This window comes from Chiloscyllium punctatum, chromosome 2 (genome assembly GCF_047496795.1).
Source record: "Chiloscyllium punctatum isolate Juve2018m chromosome 2, sChiPun1.3, whole genome shotgun sequence".
In the NCBI taxonomy this organism is placed as follows: Eukaryota; Metazoa; Chordata; class Chondrichthyes; order Orectolobiformes; family Hemiscylliidae; genus Chiloscyllium; species Chiloscyllium punctatum.
In genome coordinates this window covers 71,145,559-71,167,890 of record NC_092740.1, presented here as the reverse complement: position 1 = coordinate 71,167,890, position 22,332 = coordinate 71,145,559, and the positions used below count along the sequence as shown (strand labels likewise).

Genomic DNA, 22,332 nt, shown 5'->3' with positions numbered 1-22,332 from the left:
AGAAATAAAATTTCTGTTTACACTCTAAGTATGGTGGAAATTTGGAACTCTTTTTCTATAATGACAATTGACAAATGGTTAACTTTCTTTCTTCACATATGCAGCCAGACCTGCTAAGTTTCTCCTGCATGGTCTGTGTTTCTTTCAGATTTCCAGCATCCTCTGGATTTTGCTTTTGTTTCAGGTTCATTATGTTCAATACTTGTTAGGCCTATCTTCCCACTCAGCTCTGGAAGATGTCTGCGTAGAATTCATTGGCTTGAAAATCATATTGAGGATTACGGAAAAATAAATCGAATTAAGCATTCTTAAAATTTTGCTTTCAAGTTCCAACTGGAGAGATTATTTGATTTTAAATCGTGCAATTGAGGAAATATGTTAACTGAAGCCACAACCCAAGGCTCATAGCTAATGTAAAATTAAAGTAGCATGTTAGAGAAATTGAGAATTCATTCAGAAAATCATCAGAAGTCAGGTATTCCTGACTTGTTGTGGTTAGGTTATTAATGTACAAGATACACTTGATTCATGGTAATGACTTTGAATGTTGCCTCTGTGCTTTGTATTAATGTTTAACATGTTTAGCCTGCTGCCTGGCAAGCTAATACTGTATACAGAGGAACCTCGATTAACCGAAGGACACGGGCGGAGAGTATTTCGGTCGGTTAATTGAATTCTGGATAATCGATGTTCCTCTGTACCTTCTTTATAGTGACCAATATGCTCTGGATTAGCAGAAGTAAATTAGGTTCATTATCCCTTATTTGCTACCACATACGTTGGAAGCTTAGAGGATTTGAAATAACTCAAACCAAAGTTTAATAATCTTTCATAGCCACCAATTTGCTTAATTTATAATTTCATTTCTTGTAGAAGGGATTTAATGTTAAAATCTTACCAAATTTTTCAGTATTGCATTCATTACTGAGGGATAAACTCTCAAACATCTTATTTCTATTTAGAATTGCTTAGAGCATATCATCAAGTGTAAGTGAATCAAATAATCATCTGGTAAATTGGCTATTTGGATTTTATAACAGGTTTTTGGCTTTGTTTAATAACAATAACATCATTGATGTGGATTTATTAAAACCTTCACGCTTAATTGCCTTATTGCTGGCCTGCTGTTATTCCAGTAGATCTCCACACCACTCAACAGTTCTCTGCTGATCCATATAATGATGTTGATCCTGCCAGGAGCATATGCTTGTCTCAAAGATTAAGCCATGCCTGTCTAAGTACTCACGGCCAGTACAGTGAAACTGCGAATGGCTCATTAAATCAGTTTGATCGCTCCAAACGTTACTTGGATAACTGTGGTAATTCTAGAGCTAATACAGTACATGCTGACTCATGCGGGGATGCGTGCATTTATCAATAAAAAAGGAAAAAAGGCGGCACGGTGGCTCAGTGGTTAGCACTGCTGCCTCAGAGCACCAGGGTCCCAGGTTCAATTCCAGCCTTGGGTGACTGTCTGTGTGGAGTTTGCACATTCTCCCTGTGTCTGCGTGGATTTCCTCTGGGTGCTCCAGTTTCCTCCCACAGTTCAAAGATGTGCAGGTTAGGTGAATTGGCCATGCTAAGTTGCCCATAGTGTTAGCTGCGTTAGTCAGATGGAAATGGGTCTGGGTGGGTTAATCTTCGGAGGGTCGGTGTGGATTTGTTGGGCCAAAGGGCATGTTTCCACACTGTAGCGAATGTAATCTAAATCTAATCTAATGTCATAATTGGCATTTAACATCCTCGCATGTCTGTTTCACATCAATTTGCTGTTTGAGTTATAAAGGTTTCTGTCAGACACATCTTAGCTATCTGATTCTTTATAGCAGTTTGATGCCGATAAATGTGTGTTATGATCTATATGTAGTGTGCAAGTAAATTTCCTGGGTCAAGGTATGTTTGAGTCTAATCTTTCATAATGCAGCACTTCGCTATGTTGTGCAGGTTTCTATTGGCCACATTGCTGGCCTGCTGCTATTCCAGTAGATCTCCACACCACTCAACAGTTCTTTGCTGATGCAGATAATGTTTTTCAATGATGAAACCATACTATGTCCATCAGCAAAGCTGTGTCAATTCAGAAACATTCAGATCACTAAGAATCTGAGCAGGGTACTGTTTCAGATGAAACTAACTGACGAAGATCTTTGTCCAAACACATTCAGCTACCTTTCCCTTTGATACTTTATTTGACTTGCTATGTGTGATCACTATTTTCTACTTTTATTTTATGTATTCTTTATTTTCACCTGGACAAAATGATAGAAAAACAGCTGCATTTAACTTGGCAGCTTAGGCTGAATTCTTGCTCAGGTCCACAGAGTTATAACAATACCCAGCTTCGAAAACCCAACACATGAAATAGTGACGGAGAAAGGGATGGGGAGGTGTTTATGAGAATCATGCTTTCAGCCTTTGGAAGGAGCATGAGGCAGCCACAAGGGTTGCTCGATGTAGAGGTGGGCTGTCGAAATGGCCTGTGTGCTGCGGCACTTTAAAAACAAGGAATAAAACAAAATATCTGCTTGGTTGCCTTTACCCTTCACACTCCCTCACTTCCCTATACTCACTCTCAACGCCACAACCATACCAACTCATGATACTTCATGCCAGCCCACTCAATGTCCCTCATACTTTGCACTTCAGCCTAAGACTTCACCTAACCCTACATGGTCTCTCATATCCTCCATAACACCTTATGGCTTCCTTCCATTATTTATAGCTTCCAAGCTGATTCAGGCCAACATATTGCACTCCTCACTCTCTGCCTTTACAATTTCCATGTCAACTCACCTAAATACCACCGTGGGCAGATGTCAGGATCCATGGAAAGATTAAATAAAGATCTTCAGTGTCTATTAATGAACCCACTTTTAGAAAAAAATCACATTGATTAAAATCCTAATCACAACATTTAACTCTCCGTAACCCTTGATAATAATAAGTACTTGCATTCATAGTACCCATTCAAAGACTTTAAAAGCACTTGGAGCTATCAATCAGACTGTGAACTGACAGGAGTCCTGCTGTGATCATGATAACTTGTGAAATTAGTCTTGCAGTACTTTAGGCTTATGTCAACAGAGTGGAATAGCAAGTATCGATTTTTATTTAATCTCTGCAGACACTTTTGTATTCAAACTTTTAAAGGGTGCAAAATGCCTTAAATGCCAGGGCAACTTTATAGCTCCCTTTGGCAGCTCCCTTTGGAAGCTCCTTTTCACAGTTCCAATAAACTTGATAGTTCCAATCCATTTACTGCACATCTTACAGACATTAAAATCTACTTTTAGTGACTGTAAAGTCACTCGACCTCTCCAAAAGTGCACCTAACTTCTCCCAAAGCTGTCCTTGGCTCATATCCAAAGGGTTGAAAATGTGTTGCTGGAAAAGCGCAGCAGGTCAGGTAGCATTCAAGGAACAGGAGAATCGACATTTCGGGCATGAGCCCTTCTTCAGGAATCCTGAAAACGTCGATTCTCCTGCTCATTGGATGCTGCCTGACCTGCTGCACCTTTCCAGCAACACATTTTCAGCTCTGATCTCCAGCATCTGCAGTCCTCACTTTCTCCTAGAAGATCATATCCAAAGGGTATCATACCTCTCTAAAGGGATAACCAATTTTCCAAAGAACTCCAATATGTTCAGACCACTTCCTTGCAATTCTAAAGAAATCATGTTTTTGAGACTCCACTAAAAAAAAACTCTGATCTGTGTGAGGACAGTGATGCTTCAACTTGTGCAGTTGCCTCCATGAACAACAAATGTGCAAAACACAAGCCACTTTCATTCCTGTGCCTACTTCATGTTAATGGTGAAGGCTGTGTTAAGGGGCAGGACATGATGTGGGCTTCCAGTACCATTTTCTCAAAGACAGAGAGCCTCTGTCTGTGGAAAAATTAAGCCTTACTGCCTGCAATATTGAATAACTGAATTAACTCATGACAACAATAATAACTATTTGCATTATTATAACATCTTTAATGTGATAAAGCATCTAATGATACTTCATAGGAGTAATTATCAAGATAAATTTTGACAACAGGCCATGCAACACATATTAGGACAGGTTATTAAAAGAGGTATGTTGTAAGGAACAGTTTAAGAGAAAAGAGGTTTTGCAAAATATTCCCCAACTTTTGGCCTAGGATTTGAACATGCTCCTAAGAATTGTTAGGTCTCACATTAGCAGATTGAAAGAAGTGGGAAGATCAGAATAGTTGTACTACATTGCTTATCATAACTAATGAAAGCCATATATCTTCCCTCAGATAGGGCTGCAATTGCAATTAGAGCCATTTATTTGTAGTGTTCTTCCTTATGACATGAACATGTGGAATTACACAAGTTTTTAATTAAGTCACATGATGTACAGAAATTATAGTGCACAAAATCATTGACATTGCTCTGAAAGCACATCACAAAGTTGTTCTTATTTCATATTATCAATATGATTTGATCAAAATCAGACCAAACCATTCTCTCTCTTCATTCTTTGAGAATTATAACAGAAATAACTCCACAGAGGCCAGTAACCCATCACCAAGTCACCCTTTATTTACAAGTGGAGAGTCCTTGACACTGATTCAGCTTCCACAGAGCTAGCTCTCAGAGTGAACAGGATGTCTGACTCTCCTAGTTTCATGTCAGCCAGGGCTCCCTGATTGGACCAGATTAACAGTCCCAATCAGGGATCTCATATTCTGTGAGGTCCACCTGGCTGACCTCATTATAATCACTACAATAACGTTAGTAGTTGCCTGCACCAAAATATTAATGGTTGACATTTAGGATATTTGCCAGACTGGAGATTTTATTTCTACAGATGTTACCATATCTCATTTAATTCTCTCTTATTCATTATGACTGAATCAATCTTTCAAAACGCTCCTTGAATGTGACTGCCCAAAAGACTGAATAAGTTAAGCAAGCTGCGGCTAGATAGGAAGATGTATGGAAATGTTGGCTGTCCAGTTTGAGTGGAGTAGATACAAATTATTGAGTTACAGAAGTGTATTTGAAGCATACACTTAGGCTATTAGGGTAAGGAATCTGGAAGCAGATTGGTAAATGGACAAGAAAGGTACTCAGGACATTTTGAGTAAATTTCTTTTCCTAACAACACTGTGGGCTTACCTACACTGTATGGACTGTGGAAATTCAAGAGGTGATTTCCCACAATTTTCTCTAGGGAAATTAGGGATGAGCAATAAATGATGGCCTTGTCAGTGACACCAATATTCCATGATTTTAAAAAAATGATTCAGCGGTTTCAGAGTATAAAGATGTGAGTCCTTGTCTTCCACATAAGTATTGCAAACGTTGTCTACTTTCCAACATTATTATATTCCCAGGATTCTGAAAATGCTTTTAATTATTATGCCAGCTAAGGATATATATGGTATAGCTGTACTACATAAGTTCTCTTTAATTCTTAGAATTAAATCTATTGATTGAAAAAATATTTATTCACTATTAATTCATAAGACTTCGCTCAATAAAAGTAATGTTAAATAGTTTAAAAAACACCTCTATTAAGAATGAGAAAAGTTTAAAATGAAAACAGTTTCTCCTGTTAACCAAAAAGTGTTGATTTATGGTTTAGAATCTGTGCATGCCCTGGGTCATTAATTCTCTTTATTGTTCTTTGACTTTGGATTTTCATGACAACCAATTGATTAGGATGATAAGACAGAAATAGGAACTTTAATTAATGTTCTGATAAAGTTCATAAAATGTCACAAGTCAGATTAAGACTTAGTTCCCATGAAGCCATTGTATATATATGATTAATCAGTGTTCTGACAGTAATCGACTTGAAAATGCTACAGGCATTGCCACACTATCAAGTTTGAGTTATGATTTCAGTAAATCTTTATTATTCAAAGCATTCACTGAACCCAAAAGACAAGAAGCTATAATGTTTAAATATCAAATACTAGTTTGAGAATATGGTCATTGTTTGCTTAATTCATAAGAACCACACGTACACATTACAGATCACTTGATAAAATTAAGTGCAATAATTTCACAGAATAAAATTGAGGAGGAAAAATTGCAAGACAAATATAATTGTATACACAGCAGATTCTTTATCATCTGAAGAAAAAGAGTATGTTAATTTTACCGAATCACAAGGAAAGATTATATTTGAAAAAATTATGAATGCATACCATTTGTATCCCTGGATGCCTGATAAACTTAATTTAACACATGGAATGTCAGAGTGAGTGACCTTGGTAAAAGCTAGTTTTAGTTCTTGGATGTATCTTTCAATCCAGAACAGTGAACTGTCACAGTTTTCACTGAGCTGTAAATGATTACCCAGAAGCAGCTTTGTTTTCAGACAAGCCACTATAGCAAATCCTTGATTGTACAGAATTCTCTTTTATTTGATATCAGCAAAGTGCGACAGCACTCATCTATCATGCTGTGATGTAAAATAATACTTCACTTTGCTATCTTGAAAATTCAATTTTCTGGCTCAAGGTTAGAGTGTTGGAATTTTAAGTATTCTAAACATTTAAGTTTTTTTTCCTTAAATGCATTGAAGCCGTGAGTTTGTTTTTGTTCTATGCTTGTCCAGAGTTCATAATCAGCTGCATTTTATTGTAGTAAAGAAATAAAAAGGTAGCAAGTTTAACTGAACTGTTCAGGTCCAATTTCATTCTAAGTAAACATTCCCAACATTTGTCCAATCTTGGGAGCATCTATTTCACCTCACAGATTGGGGATATTTAAACACCCATGAATGAGCAGGTTAGAGCTGGTGAGACAGTAACATCTTGCAATTTTTAAACCCAACCCCAACCAATTTTGGGTTGAATGCAGACATGTCAGGATGGGCCGAAAAGTGTGATGCTGGGCAAGCGCAGCAGGTCGGGCAGCATCAGAGGAGCTGAAGAGTTGACATTTCTGGCACAAGCCCTTCATCAGGAATGTGGGGCTTATGCTTGAAACGTCCACTGTCCTATTTCTTGGATGCTGTCTGATCTGCTGTGCTTTTCCAGTGCCACACTTTTTGACTCTGACTCTTCAGCATCTGCAGTCCTCACTTTCTCTCAAGTCAGGATGGGTGACTAATAAACACTCAGGAAGTCACCAAAGTAGCTGTATGTTGCCATTTTTACTGAATTTTTATTTACAACTTAGGGAGACTAGGATTCCCAGGTGTCTAAAAACCGGTGAGAGACTCTGAATCCATGACAGATTTCACTGTTTGTGAACAAGAGGAATGTTTTTCCAGACCCAACAAACTTATTTCCACTGTGTCATCCAACTTTCATTTCCAATGTCTGACTCAGATCACAGTGTTCTGCTTTATCCCTCACATTCCTCCAAAACCTCTTCACAATACCATCCTGCCCCACCTCTCCCCCCAGCACCAGGCCAGGTAAGCTTTTCTCTCCACACTTCAGGCTCACTGCCTTTATTCCTGATGAAGGGCCTTTGCTCGAAACGTTGATTTTACCGCTCCTCGGATGTTGCCTGAACTGCTGTGCTCTTCCAGCACCACTAATCCAGAATCTGGTTTCCAGCATCTGCAGTCATTGTTTTTACCTTTATCACTATCAGGTAGGAAATATATTAAAAAAAAATTGATCCTGCCATTAAGTTTGGCTGAATGTGCAGAATCTCTTTTCCTCTGGGAATAAAGACCACACTGTACCCACTTCTCTATGATCTCCCTCTTCCACTATTAATAAGTTTCCCTCCAGCTTTACTCAGCCTATTCCAGAGCCTGGCCACCCCTCTCCCTCTCCATAGCCAGCTTAGCCAATTAATCAAATAGAAAACATCTAGTATTTTCCTTCATTTCTGTTTGAACATTTTGTTTATTTTATAGAGATGTGTTTCTTCTCATTTCTGGATTTGTATGATAATTATGAAACACCAGAAAGATGAAGTAGTTTTCACCTTATGATTTGCTTTGTTTTTGTAGTGTACTGAAACATCATACTTCTTTGAGGTACCCAATAAAGCAGCCTGTAAGCATCTATGGCGATGTTGTGTGGAACATCATACATTTTTCAGGTATGTATCATTATATTCCATTACCACTAATTCTGAACAACAAACAGAACACTAAAAGAAGCTTTACTGTGACAAGAAGCTATTAGTGATGATACTCTAGTAGATGTTCATTTGCACCTAAATTATAATCTAGGTTAAGATAAATTTAAAAGCAATACCTGTAGTGTAAATTTAAGAAAGGACTCAATTTGATAGTACAAGGTTTATATAGTTTCCAGAAGCAAAATACAGTTTATGGTAATCAGTTGTGTGCAAAGTCTACAATTAGACATGCAGTTTCACCACTTATATTTTAACTAAGTCATCTACATGTATAATGAGGGGCATATGGGAAGTGTAATACTGCTCTATTTGCCTTTCCTGCATCATTTAATTCACTGGTAAATAGGAGATTACATCTTGCAAAAGGGCTCAGTATATTGTTTGGTGCATCTTGGTTCAATAAAAATACAAGCTCTCTGAGGATATCACGCCATTTGTGAAGTGCAGTAGGAGCACTATTTAACATGATCCTGAGTGTAATATCTGGTCGCTGTCATTGTATTCCCATTGATAGGGTGTAATTGCATATGTGCGGGCTGCAAAATCTGTTTGGACGCTATAGAACAAAGTCCTGAACTGAGCAACAGCACGTATAGGCAATGCTCAGAACCCTAATCTGGCACACAAAATTGGACATTTAAAGTATTTTTATAAACTAGCATAATAACGCACCTGCCCATCTGGATTCACAATCCAGTGGGATCAGTCTTTTTATTTATGTATGCCTTATATGTGGAAAGTAAACAAAGATTGGAGGAGTACAACTAAAGAATTCATTCTAACTCCTTAACCCCTGGCTAAGTGTGTTTTATACTTATTGTGTTCCTTTGATACATTAAGCTTGCTCTTTTTAAAAAAGAGATGTTATTGCTTTAAGTGCGCTTAAACCCCGGGCCTGAAAATCTATGTATTCTTCTTTCGTCTTATATCTAACTTCAGTTTCAGAAGTCAGGAGTGCTTACATGTGGTGGGCAGCCTCTTGACAGAGTTGCAACTCAAGTATTTTAAAGGTGGTGTTGGTGGAGGTAATTTGAGGTTTAAGCCAGTCACATTTGAACTGAGCTAACAGGGACAGATGGAAATATTTTCTGAGTGACCGGCAGTTTAGCTATTTTAAAGAAACTAGCCTGCAACCTTTTAGTGGAGTGTTTTTTTTCTAATAGGAATATGCATTGTGCAGATTAATCAAAGCATTTCATATCCTTACATTATCTGGAAAAAAAGGTGGATGTGAGAAATATATGAATACACTGGTGTAGGAGCATGAAATGCAAGAGGAGCAGGACAGAGATGGTGAAGAAGCAGTCACCACCATCAGTTCAGATACTAGCACTGTCCAAACTTTACAGAACAGTGATAAAGCAGGATCTAGATGTAGTAAACCACAGGGCATGACTAACTTGCAGGTAGGGCAGGAGCAAAGATAGTACAGGTGCCAGTTCTTTAGAGGGCAAGTTTGTGTTCTCCTGCAGGGAAGTCAGATAAGAGTTTGGGGCAGTTTAAAGATAAAGGCAGATGAAAGTACATAATAAAAGGTTTGTTGCAGTGGTGGTAGGCCTGCCAGAAATCATGTTGTTAGTGAGGAGAGATGTTTGGCAGCAACTTAACACAGAGCTTAAAGTTCATCCTTTCTAAGGTGGAATTGATGACCAGGACAGAACTTTTGGACCCACCCATGATGCAACAGCTAATGGACAATGCCCCAGATTCCAACTGAAACTGAAACTGCTGAGTGCTGCAGTAGAAACTCAGACGAACATCAAGACTTCTCATCTCTTGTCCTGCAAGATTAGCCTGCTGTCATCATGAAGGAGAAAGTGAGGACAGCAGATGCTGGAGATCAGAGTCGAAAGTGTGGTGCAGGAAAAGCACTGCAGGTCAGGCAGCATCCGAAGAGCGGGAGAATCGACGTTTCAGGCATAAGCCCTTAATCAGGAATGAGGGCCACCACACTCTCGACTGTTGTCATCGTGGCATAATGCTACAAATGCTGGACTTTATTATGTTTATAACTGTTTCTGACAATTCAAGGTAAAATGAAGTAGTTTGAGGAAGGGCGAGTAGGGGTGTGATTTCCTACAAACTCTGCCTAGAGACAAGCTTAAGTGACCTTGTCAGTCTTTGGGAAACAGGTTGAGTCAAAACTTTTAAAGTAAGGTTCAAATTCTAACATCTGTACACAAAAGAGGAGGAAACTGACCTTGTTGTGCCAGGACACACTGAGGCAATCATGCAGAGTTTTAGCAAAGAAGACTCAAACAGATGGTGCTTTGTCGAGTAAGGAAAACAGATACATTTTTGGGTTAACCACCAAGCATATTGTTGATGAGAATAGATCCTGTCTTCAAAGAAACAAAACTCATTGAAGGAGAACTGTTCTTCTCGAAGTCCATTCCATTATGCTCAGAAGGTCAATTGAACGGTTTTTGTTAAAAATGATATTGGAAAATTCAGTCTGTTAGTGTAACATCAAGAGATCCTATTAAATCTGCGAGGAGATTTTATTACAAGTCTACTTTTCTGAAGAGTGTATAGTGTAATGTATACACATGGTATGGAATTTCTGTTGTGGTAAGAAATTAATGTGAAGTATATATTTTACAGGTTAGTGTAGTAATTGCTGGCTGAGTAATGTTTAGCTAATTTTGACGTTTTGTTGTTTGTAACAATAAAAATCTTAACTAATGAAGTTTTTCTGTGTGAAACTGAGCATCTGTCCATCAGCCATTGGGGGGCAGCATTGTGTAGGCAGCAAAACATGGCCAAGCAAAGGTTTCTCCTTCGTCCCACTACAATCCGGGATCAATGAATTCAATACACATTGTGACATCGAACATGTCTTCCGCAACCTCTGCCTCCGGGCTTATGTTTTCCACCAGGACTCCTGCCCATTCTCCGAGGACTCCTTCTCCCACTTCCAACACACCCCATCCACCTGGACACCCTGAGCTGGTCTGCTCAATCTCCTTATTTCCAACTGCTGCCGGGATATTGACTGCCTCAACTTGTCCACACCCCCCCTCACCCACTCCAACCTCCCACCATCGCAACACGTAGTCCTCCACTCCATCTGTCTTCAACCCCAACTTCAGCATCAAACCAGCAGACAAGGCGGGTGCAGTGATAGTTTGGTGCACTGACCTCTATATCGCTGAAGCCAGGTGCTGACTCAAAGACACCTCCTCCTACAGCCCCCTCGACCATGACCTCACCTCCAATCACCAAACCATAATCTCCCAGACCATATACAACCTTGACACCTCAGGGGATCTCCCACCCACAGCCTCCACCTCATAGTTTGGGAACCCCGCATTGCTCAGCTCTACCTCCTACCCAAAATTCACAAACCTTACTGCCCCGGCCGGCCCATTGTCTCGGCCTGCTCTTGCCCCATCGCACTCACCTCAACACCATCCTATTCCCCCCCCCGGTCCAGGAACTCCCCACCTGCATTCGGGACACTAACCACACCCTCCACATCCTCCAATATTTTTCGTTTTCCTGGCCCCCAACACCTCATCTTCACCATGGATATCCAATCCCTATGTACACCTATCCGCCATAACAAAGGCCTCCAAATCCTCCATTTCTTCCTTTCCTTCATCCCCAAGAGTACCCTTCCACTGACAATCTCATTCATTTGGCTGAACTGATCCTCACCCTCCATAATTTCCCCTTTGAATCCTCCCACTTCCTCCAGATCAAAGGGGTAGCCACAGGTACCTGCATGGGCCCCAACTATGCCTGTCCCTTCATCAAGTTTGTGGAACAGACAACCTTCCTCAGCTACACCGGCATCATTCCCCACCCGTTCCTCCCTGATGACTGTATCGCCGCCACCTCGTGCTCCCACGAGGACGTTGAACAGTTCATCAACTTCACTAACACGCTCCACCCCGACCTTTAGTTCACCTGGACCATCTCGGATACCCCACTCCCCTTCCTGGACCTCTTCATCTTCAGTTAACGATGACTGACCTAACACGGATATCTATCACAAACCCATCGACTCCCACAGCTACCTGGATTACACCTCCTCCCACCCTGCCTCCTGTAAAAATGCTATCCCTTATTCCCAATGCCTCCACCGCATCTGCTCCCAGGAGGACCAATTCCACCACAGTGCATCCCAGATGGCCTCCTTCTTCAAAGACCTCAATTTCCCCTCCCAGATGATCGATGATGCCCTCCAGTTCATCCCATCCACTTCCTGCACCTCTGCCCTCGAACCCCATCCCTCCAACCGGAACAAGGACAGAACCCTCCTGGTCCTCACCTTCCACCCCATCAACCTCCAGATACATCATATCATCCTCTGCCATTTCTGCCACCTACAAACCGACTCCACCACCAGGGATATATTTCCCTCCCCACCCCTATCTGCGTTCCATAAAGATCATTCCCTGAATGACTCTCTTGTCAGGTCCACGCCCCCACCAACAAACTCTCCACTCCCGGCATCTTCACCTGCCACAGCAAAAATTGCAAAACCTGAGCCCACACCTCCCCCCTCATCTTCATCCAAGGCCCCAAAAGAGCCTTCCACATCCATCAGAGTTTTACCTGAACTTCCACAAACGTCATTTACTATTATCAGTTGCTCCTGATGCGGTCTCCCCTACATTGAGGAGACAGGACGCCTACTTGCAGAGTGCTTCAGAGAACATCTCTGGGACATACGCATGAAGCAACCCCAATGCCCCGTGGCCAAATACTTCAACTCCCCCTCCCACTCCACCAAGGACATGCTGGTCCTGGGCATCCTCCATTGCCAAACCCTTCCCTGGAGGAAGAATGCCTCATCATTCACCTTGGGACCCTCTAATCACATGGGATCAATGTGGATTTCACCAGTTTCTTCATTTCCCCTCCCCTCACCTATCCCAGATCCAACCTTCCAACTCAGCATTGCCCTCTTGACATGATCCACCTGTCCATTTTCCTTTCCAACTTCGTTCCTACCTCCTCTTTGACCTATCACCTTCACCTCCAGTTTCATCGATCTATCGCACTCTCAGCTACCTGCCCCCCAGCACCACCACCATCCCCCCATTTATCTCTCAGCCCCCTTGGGCCACAAGCCTTATTCCTGATGAATGGCTTATGCCCAAAGTGTTTATTCTCTTGCTCCTCAGATGCTTCCTGATTGGCTGTGCTTTTCCAGCATATACTCTCAACTCAGAAGCACCTACTGAATAGATACGAGTGAAATATATATGTTCGATTAGTTGATTTTTGTATCTATCACTGAGTAGTTCGTCCATACCATGTCGCTAATGCCTGAATTTCACTGAATGTCATTCACATGTACCATGCCAGATTAGGTGCATGTGCTCACTCCAATTTTGGATCAAAACAGAACTCATAGCACTAACACTCAGGATACTATGGAGCCTGGTTTTGCAGCCAATGAGCTGAACTTAGCGGTGATAACAATGGATTTCACTCTCCAGTTAGAGAGCACGTAGGATGTGTCACCTTTCCACAGGAAACTCAATACTACTTCATTTACCTGGATAGTGTCAGGCCTTCTACTGCATTAAAGCTTAATTTCATCAGAAATCCTGCCCCCAGGAACAACATACTAATCAGAGACGAGCAGCTCTGCAGTGTCAGCAGGAGCAGTGGCCATTTCCGGTATTGAACTGGGCTTTGTTCAAGCATTCAGTGATGGATGCTCTGGAGATGGGGAGGTGAGGTAGAGTGGGGTTCACAGTGTGGGTGGATCAGTCACTAGCAAAAGTTGTTCCTTCACCCATACACCCACTTTCGAGGTTTGCAATTGGCCTCCAGCAGGAAGGCTTTCCATTACCCTTCCTGTTTTGGACTTAATTGGAATTGGAGAAGGTGGAAAATGGTCTGAGCTAAGCCCTGTATCTTCCCACCCTGTCACAAGAATTATCCTGCATCCACAACACCCCCAACCCCATCACCTTCAAACTCACTCCCGAAAGGGAATGCTGCAGATATTCAATCAAGCTCTGCACCAAGACGGAAATTGCAATGAGAGATACCGCTTATTCATTTTTAAATCTATTTCAGTCTTTTGGCTCTTCAATATTTTTTTCTCATTGTTCTTCTTCTGCTGAGGCCATTATATATTCTGAATGCAACTATATAGGCTTGGGGCCGTCTGTCCAAGTAATAAGGCACTGATTATTGAATTTCTGGGTCGTTCAAAGCTGAGCTTGATACTGTCCTTGTTTTGTCTCCTTCCTCATATGAAAAATAGATATGGTAAAACTGCACCTTATTAAGTATTATGTTCATTTTTCACCGCAGGGGAAGTATAATTTATCAATTATATCTCTCTAAGTAAAATCCTTTCATTTTATTTAATCAGATTACCCGAATCTGACGAGTATTCAAATTCTATGTCCCGAAAACTTAGCAAGCTGGGTTCTCTTGGGTACAGACATCGATACAGGTAATCTGATTTCTCTAAATAATTGCTTTGGCTTAAGGGGAGAAAATTGTACAGAGCAATTCTTCTTCTGAAGTAATCTTTGTTTTTTAAAAGAAACTAAAACCTTGAATAAATTTGCACAGTGGAAGCATTGTGGTATTTTTGCTTAACAACCATGCAATAATTGTTGGGTTTCTCATTCAAACTGGGAAACCATTAACTGTAGACCTATTCTTTTGCATTAATAATGATTGGATCAGTTCATTTTGATTAATATTGATTCAAATAATCAGATAAAACATCTTCCTTTTTAGTCATGTTCTGTCTAATAAATAGCTGATCTCTCTGAATCCATTTTAGATAAGTTACGGTTTCACAATACTTTATTAACCAAGCTAAATTTAACAACATCTTTCATGAAATTGACCTTTATTGAGTGCAATAAATCCATAGAGGCTTTGGACAAAGTCAACATTCAAATAAATTAAAAAAAAACACATTTGCCTTTTGTATCACGTCATATTGTTTGTGTGCTCTTGGTTCATATTATTTGTAATTAATAGATATTATTTCTCCATTAGCAGCTAAATTTTTAACTACACTATGACAAATGACGATATAGGATCGAATTAAGACCATTTGGCCCATCAAATCTGCTCCATTGTTGAATCATGGCTGATAACATTTCTCAACCTCATTCTCCTGCTTTTTCTCCATAACCCTTTATCCCCTTACTAATCTGTCTATCTATCTCGACCTTATACACACTCAACAACTTGGTCTCCACAGCCCTCTGTGGCAATGAACCCACAGATTCACCACCCTGTAGCTGCAGAAATTCCTGCATATTTCAGTTCTAATGGGTTATCCCTTCACTTTGAAGCTGTGCCCTTGGGTTCTAGTCTCTCCTGTTAGTGGAAACATCATCTCCATGTCCACTTTATCTAGATCTCTCAGTAGTCTGTAAGTTTCAATGACATTCCCCTCATCTTTCTAAACGCCATTGAGTATAGACCCAGAGTCGTCAAATTGTTCCTAACATGACAAGCCTTCATCCTCAGAAACATTCTTATAAATCTCCTTTTAAACCCCTCCAATGTCAACACATTCTTCCTCAGACATGGGGCCGTTATGTCTGAATCCAGCTTCTACCTCTCAAACTGCAAGGTGAATTCTGTCATTTTATGGTCATTGTTCCCTTGGGGTTCCTTCACCTCAAGGGCCCTAGTATTTTTGGACTTCTTTGTCATGTTGGAATCTCCAATAGGGAGTGATGACTTTTTTTAAAAAAATGCCAGTTCAAATAATAGCTGAAAGGAAAACCTAAAAATATTTATTAAACATAAAACCAGAAAATTGTAGGTGCTTAGATCAGAAACACATTCTGTTCTGAATCCATTTATTGCCCATCCCTAATTGTCCTGAGGGCAGCTAAGAGTCAATCGCATTGCTGTGTGTCTGAAGTCACATACCAGGTGACATTTCTTCTCCTGTAAACCAGATCTTCCTCAATAATCATGATTATTATTAAATTCCAGATTTTTATTGAATTCAAATTCTACCATTTGCCATGGCACGATTTGAACCCAGGTCCCCAGAACATTTCCTGGGTCTCTGGATTTACAGTCCGGTGACTATACCACTCGGCCATCCCCTTCCCTGATGCTGCCAGACTTCCTGAGTTTTTCCAGCTATTTCCATTTGTGACCCAAAAATATTTTATATTTTAAAATTTTTACTCTCATACAAACTAAAAACGCAATTGAGTGGTTTTGGTAGACAGCTCATGCTTTAAACTATAAACTGAATTTCTTTTTAATTTTTAATACAGCCAAAAAGCCTACTCCACAGAAATCTGTAACACTCTCCTTTAATTAAGTATTCAATATTTCCAGAAACAATCCAAAAGTGATTACTAGCTCCTAAGGGATTGCCTTTGTTCTTTCCCTTTTCTAGAAGTATCCGAACTGTCCTTCATAATCAGGTTTTTTGTACCTGGTGTTTCTCCCGTCTTAATCCTCCCGTCTTAATTTTTTTATCCTCACAAATTTGATCTTTCCGATTTGAACATGTGTTCTTAACCATATTCCTGCATGGAATTCTTAAAGACTTTTGGCCTTTAGCTGCGGTCTCTCCCAGATCCTGTGAATCACTTGTGGGTTTTTTCTCTGTGGATATATGCTGATTGGATATTCTTTTGATCCTAACCATATCCTGTCTTCAAAGTAAATGGACAGTTTAAAATCTAACTGTTCACAACCTGATATTCTCAGCACCATCCTGGGAATTTGGAGACTAAGGACACAATTTTCTCCTCCCAGGATGTGTTTTTAGACTAGATTCCCTACAGTGTGGAAACAGGCCCTTCAGCCCAAACCGACCCTCCGGAGAGTAACCCACCCAGACTCATTTCCCTCTGACTAATGCACCTAACACTCTGGACAACTTAGCATGGCCAATTCATCTGGCCTGCACACCTTTGGACTGTGGGAGGAAACCAGGGTACCCAGAGGAAACCCAAGCAGACACGGAGAATTTGCAAACTTCACACAGACAGTTGCCCAAGGCTGGAATTGAACCAGGGTCCCTGGCGTTGTGAGGCAGCAGTGTTAACCACTGAGCCACCATACTGCCCCCATGTTGAGTAAGGTTCACAGAAGGGCAAATGATTGCGTGGTTTGTTGTTTTCATTTCTTATTGATAAGGATGCAGATTATTTGTGTAGTTATTTCCTCAGACTAGTTAAGGAACTAGACTTGATTAGGGGAATAACTGCATTTCTTGTTGGAAAAGGGCACATTGCTTTTGTTATCTTTTATGTTATTTGAAGGATCTTTCATGTGTTAAACACATGGTGAAAATGTGGATCTTGATAATGACATTGCTTATTAATTTAAAGTTTTGGAGAAATTTTTTACATAAATTTAAATCTGACAAGCTTACACTGTGTTCTTATTGAAGGATGTGATTTAATTTGAATGAGATTTGTTTTTGCAGTGCTGCAGAATATGATTTTGAGATTGAGTGCTGCGGTCATCCAATTTGACAGATCTTTCCAACTGAGAACTCTCTCAGTGTTTATCTACAGGCATGCATGCTTACATCCAAGTCCATTATTTGATATATGATGTGTCAGGTTAGTGTTATTCCAGTTAGTAACTGCAAACTAGGATTTTGTTTAGTAAGGAGTTGGTCTTCACATCTAGAACCAGGGTAGTTGATTCAATCCTCACCACTTGTTATAGAGTCATAGAATCCCTACAGTACAGTGAATCCCTACAATCATGTTTGGGACCATTCTAACTTCGGTGATATAAGCAGTTTATTAATTTAATAATTTATATACAGCAAATTTCTCTGAGTATAGTTATGCACACAATCTATATATATTTAAAGTAATAAACTTTAATAAATTATTTCTGAGCAGTGGTAAGACTGCATTTCAACTAAACCGAGATCAATCCATTGAGCTTCCACGGCCAGATCAGAATGTGAAAAGAACTCGCAGTAAAACGTACCCTAAACGGACAATTCATCCTCAGCAGTCAGGTAGGTGAGTTAGTCATGTTCTAGTGACTACATTTCAACACTTATTCACTGGTCGTCAGAATTGGTTGTGATGTTTAGTTTCAGCATACTGTGAATACATAAAGGTGTTTTTTTCCCACTATTTTGTCTGGCCACATTTAGAGGTGGCCAAAATATATTGTTCAAACCATTGTAGATGGACTGAAGTGTGGGGTGCTAGAAATGCACAGCAGGTCAGGCAGCACCCGAAGAGCAGGAGAATCGACATTTCGGCATAAGGCCTTCATCAGGAATGAGGCTTATGGACCGGGGGTATCTCTCAGCTCCCTGGCCCACAAGCCTCATTCCTCATGAAGGGCTTATGCCCGAAATGATGATTCTCCTGCTCCTCGAATGCTGCCTAACCTGCTGTGCATTTCCAGCACCACACTCTCGACTCTGATCCCCAGCATCTGCAGGCCTCACTTTCTCCCATTATAGGTGGACTGCTGGGCTTAATTTCTGAATGATTATACAGCTTTGGAAAATATTGCATTGTACTGTAGGTTATGTATAAAATATTTGAGAAGTTACACTGTGACAATGTAATAGTCTCTCTTTTGTGCTTTTACTGAAAAAGATTGAAGTAAATCCTCATCTTTTTTGCTTCAATATAGAAATTTACATTCTGGGAATATATGTTAGCAATTTGTTTGTGTGTCTCCTTCAATTTCAAGTCTTGAAAAGTTAATGCATGTAAAATCATGACGGCAAGTCCCTGTACTGCTGGGGTGCAAAGCTATTAGATGATCTATGATGCATGATAAAAAGGAACCTGTGCATGACAGGTAATGTAACACTAACAGGAACCCACATATTGGTGATAGAATGATAGAGTCATACTGTCATCAATTCTGTCATGCCAGAGCTGCACTAAATTTCCACCAGTCCCACTGCCAAGCACTAGGCCCATAGCCTTGAACATTTTAACTGCTCAACCAAGTACTTTTTAAAGGTGATGAGGTTACCCACCTCTACTACCGTCCCAGACAGTACATTTAAGATTTCCACCAACCCTCTAGGTGAAGACAATTTTTCTCTAATCCTCTTGTCTTATATCTAATAATTATGCCCCCTTGTTATTGACCCTTCAACTCAGGCGAACAGCTGCTTTCCATTTATCCTGTTCATGCCCCTGATAATCCTATCCTGTCAGGTCCCCACCTCTTTTTAAAACACTCCTAAGAAGTCATTGCCAGCTTATCCAGACTCTCTTCAAAGCTAAATTGCTTCAGCCCAGCCAACATTTTGGTGAATCTCCTTTGCACTGACTCCAGTGCAGTCACATCCTTCCTATAGTGTGGTGACCAGAACTGCACACAGCATTCCAGCTGTGATCCAGCCAAAGTCTTGTACAGCTCCTACATGACCTCTTTGCTTTTATAATACCTCAACAGATAAAGCCAAGCATCCTGGAAGCATTTTTAACTAATCTATTAACTTGTCCTGCCATCTTCAGGGATCTGTGGACAAACACCCCGATATTCTTCTGTTCCTCTGAGCTTCTGAGATGATATTGAAGAGCTGAGCAGTGATGTATAAGTTTAAAAATTTATCTGGGGTAAAATAGTGCATTTGTTTGCTTCCCCCAGGTGGTGTGGCTGTGACATTTCTTTAAACCGGTTGGAATTAATCCTGTGCCCTAATTTGTTTTCTTGCATTGATGTGCATGAGCATTTTCACCCTGTTGTTTTGTCAAAGGTTTGCTCTTTTAATAAGTAAGATAACTGCTAATGCCTCTCGAAAAATGTATCGAAGGTGTGACAGACAACAGTTGTTCGGGAATCCTTTATGTTGGTTTACAATGTTGATCATGTGACAACTGTGCATGCAATTTTCTGATTCAAAGCTACAGTATTATATCTTTGATCATTCTGGAGAGGGCATAAATGCCACTACTTGAATCTGACCGTATTATCAGCCAGTTGGCTGTGAAAGTCTGACCAGCATTTGAGAAGATCATGACAGATCCGTCTGTGACCTCAACTCTTGTCTATCTACCCTTATACTCAATGACTCTGTTGTCAATCAGAAATCTATTTAAGTGAACCTTAAAAATATTCAATGACCCTGCCTCTACTGCTCTGTGAAGAAAGATCCACAGACCAATGACTCTCAAAGAGGAAAAATAATTATCCTCAGTTTCATCTCACTGGGAGACTCCTTAATTTTAAACTGTGCCTTTAGTTCTAGTATCTCTCCTAAGAGGTAGCATCCTTTCACCATTCAGTCTGTCCTTAAGGATCTTGTATACTTCAATAGATCACTTCTAGTTCTTCTAAACTCCAATGAATATCGGCCCAATCTATCCAACCTTTCCTCCTGTAATGAATCAAGTGAATTTTCTTTTTACTGCATACAATGCTATTATATCCTTTCTTAAATAAAAAAAATGCAAACTATACATAAAACTATATGTCCAAAGCAAATAATTCTTACTGATATATTCCCTTCCTTTCTAATAAACAACATTCAATTTGCTTCCTTAATGACTTGTTGAAACAACCTTTATATAATTCAGGTACCAGGATACCTAGAAGCCTCTGTCTCCCAGAGTTATACAGACTCTCTCCAGTTGAATAATATGTTGCTTTTCTATTCTTTGTGTCAAAATGAATGAGTTCATATTGTTTCATACTAGATTTGTCACAATTTTGTTAATGGTAATTTTCTTTGTTGATCATTTATATGTTGACCAGATAACAAGTTATTGTGCATTTTTTTGCTATTTTCATGACGAAAGGAATATCTAGAGAAATGCATTTATACATGTACTAATGGCTTGCTATGGTCATGTAAAATTTACTATAACTTGTTTCCACCTTTGTTGATGACCAATAAACATATTATATAAAACAGCATTGCTTAAAAATGAGAGTTCTCTCTTTTAAGTCAGAAATGAGGATCTGTGAGGATCTGTGGAATCTCTTCTCCATAAAGCAGTGGATGCTGGTGGATTCAAGAGCTGAATTAGATAGACTTTAGAAAGGCAAAGGGTTTAGGGGTTATGGGTAGGGGAAGGGGCATGCAGTGAAGTGGAGTTATTATCACATTCAGATCAGCTATGACTTTATTAAATGCAAAAACGACTTGAAGGGTCAAATGGTCTAAATCTGCTTCTAAGTGCCATGTTCCTATTTAATTCCCACATGATTATTGGAAATATCACAGAAGAGAACTAATCTGATAGGTATTCTTTATTTGAATGTTTTTAAAGATGAAGAACAAAATTATTAGTTCTATCTTCCCTAGGTTTAAGTCATAGCTGTACCATTTAGTTTTTACAGTGCAGTGTCTTGATTGCAGCTTTCAAAATTTATAAGGAGCCAGCGGGAAATAGCGTAGGCAGAGATTTATGCTTACTTTTCCCATGAGATGAAGGTTTGAACTCACTTAAAGGGAACTAGTAAACAATTATGTCTCAATTCATTTTTGTTTTCTGATCTATTTTATTCCTCTAAAGGATAGGTTACTTTGCAGAACAAATCAATTGATCTGAAATGAGTTGATCATTAAGTAATTTCATGATTAACCATTTTATCTGTTTCTTAAATAGTAATCATTTAGCACTTGTATAAATCTTGATATGTGATATTGTTACCACAGGTCCAAACAGTGTTAGTCCTAGTCATATCAAAACAGACCGTACAGAATATGATGGCACCACCAAAGTTATTGCACCTTCACCAATGAAAAGGTAAACCTGTCTTATACTCAAGATTGTTGGGTAAATCTGTACAAAGCTCTTATTTCATAACTACAATTCTCAAAAATCTGTATCCAAAATTCAGATTCAGATTGAAATTCGAAATTCAAATTCTCTTTACTTGCTTTTCAATTTAGCATTGGCATTTCTCAAATGTTGTATTCCTTTTTTTCAGGTTTCTTCATGTGGTTATCACATGTAAATAACATAAAGCTATACCAGCTTGAGGGGTGTTACTCATAGCTCTAATGTTCGAGTGGATAAACATAGAAATATTCACATTTTCCAAGTGCAAGTCTGTCTATATACTATACAAATTATTCACATAAGTTGTGGTTGCATTCCTCAAAAAGCCGGAAAATGAAATGATTTTAAGTGAATCATAAGTTCTCATAGAAATCAATGTTAAAGTCAGCATTAGGTTCATTCGAACAATTTCTACCCTAGAAAGAAAAACATTGCAGAACACTGTGTATTCCTAACTGAAATTACTGCAAAAGAAAGTGCATCAGTAACTATAAAATAAATATAATACAGTACATCCTGACCCCTCTATAATACTGTTTAAAATAATTTA

At 39.6% G+C, this 22,332-nt stretch overlaps 1 protein-coding gene across 3 annotated transcripts in view; it reads left to right on the top strand.

Moving 5' to 3' along the window:
• The window catches only part of epb41l4a (erythrocyte membrane protein band 4.1 like 4A), a 338,117-nt gene that overhangs the window by 242,041 nt on the left and 73,744 nt on the right, over positions 1-22,332 (top strand). For all 3 annotated transcript variants that reach the window (XM_072583689.1, XM_072583685.1, XM_072583687.1), the window contains 4 exons: positions 7,943-8,034; positions 14,420-14,503; positions 17,910-18,031; positions 21,656-21,746. In XM_072583689.1, coding sequence (XP_072439790.1) covers positions 7,943-8,034; positions 14,420-14,503; positions 17,910-18,031; positions 21,656-21,746 — 389 coding nt within the window. The remainder of the gene's footprint in view (positions 1-7,942; positions 8,035-14,419; positions 14,504-17,909; positions 18,032-21,655; positions 21,747-22,332) is intronic.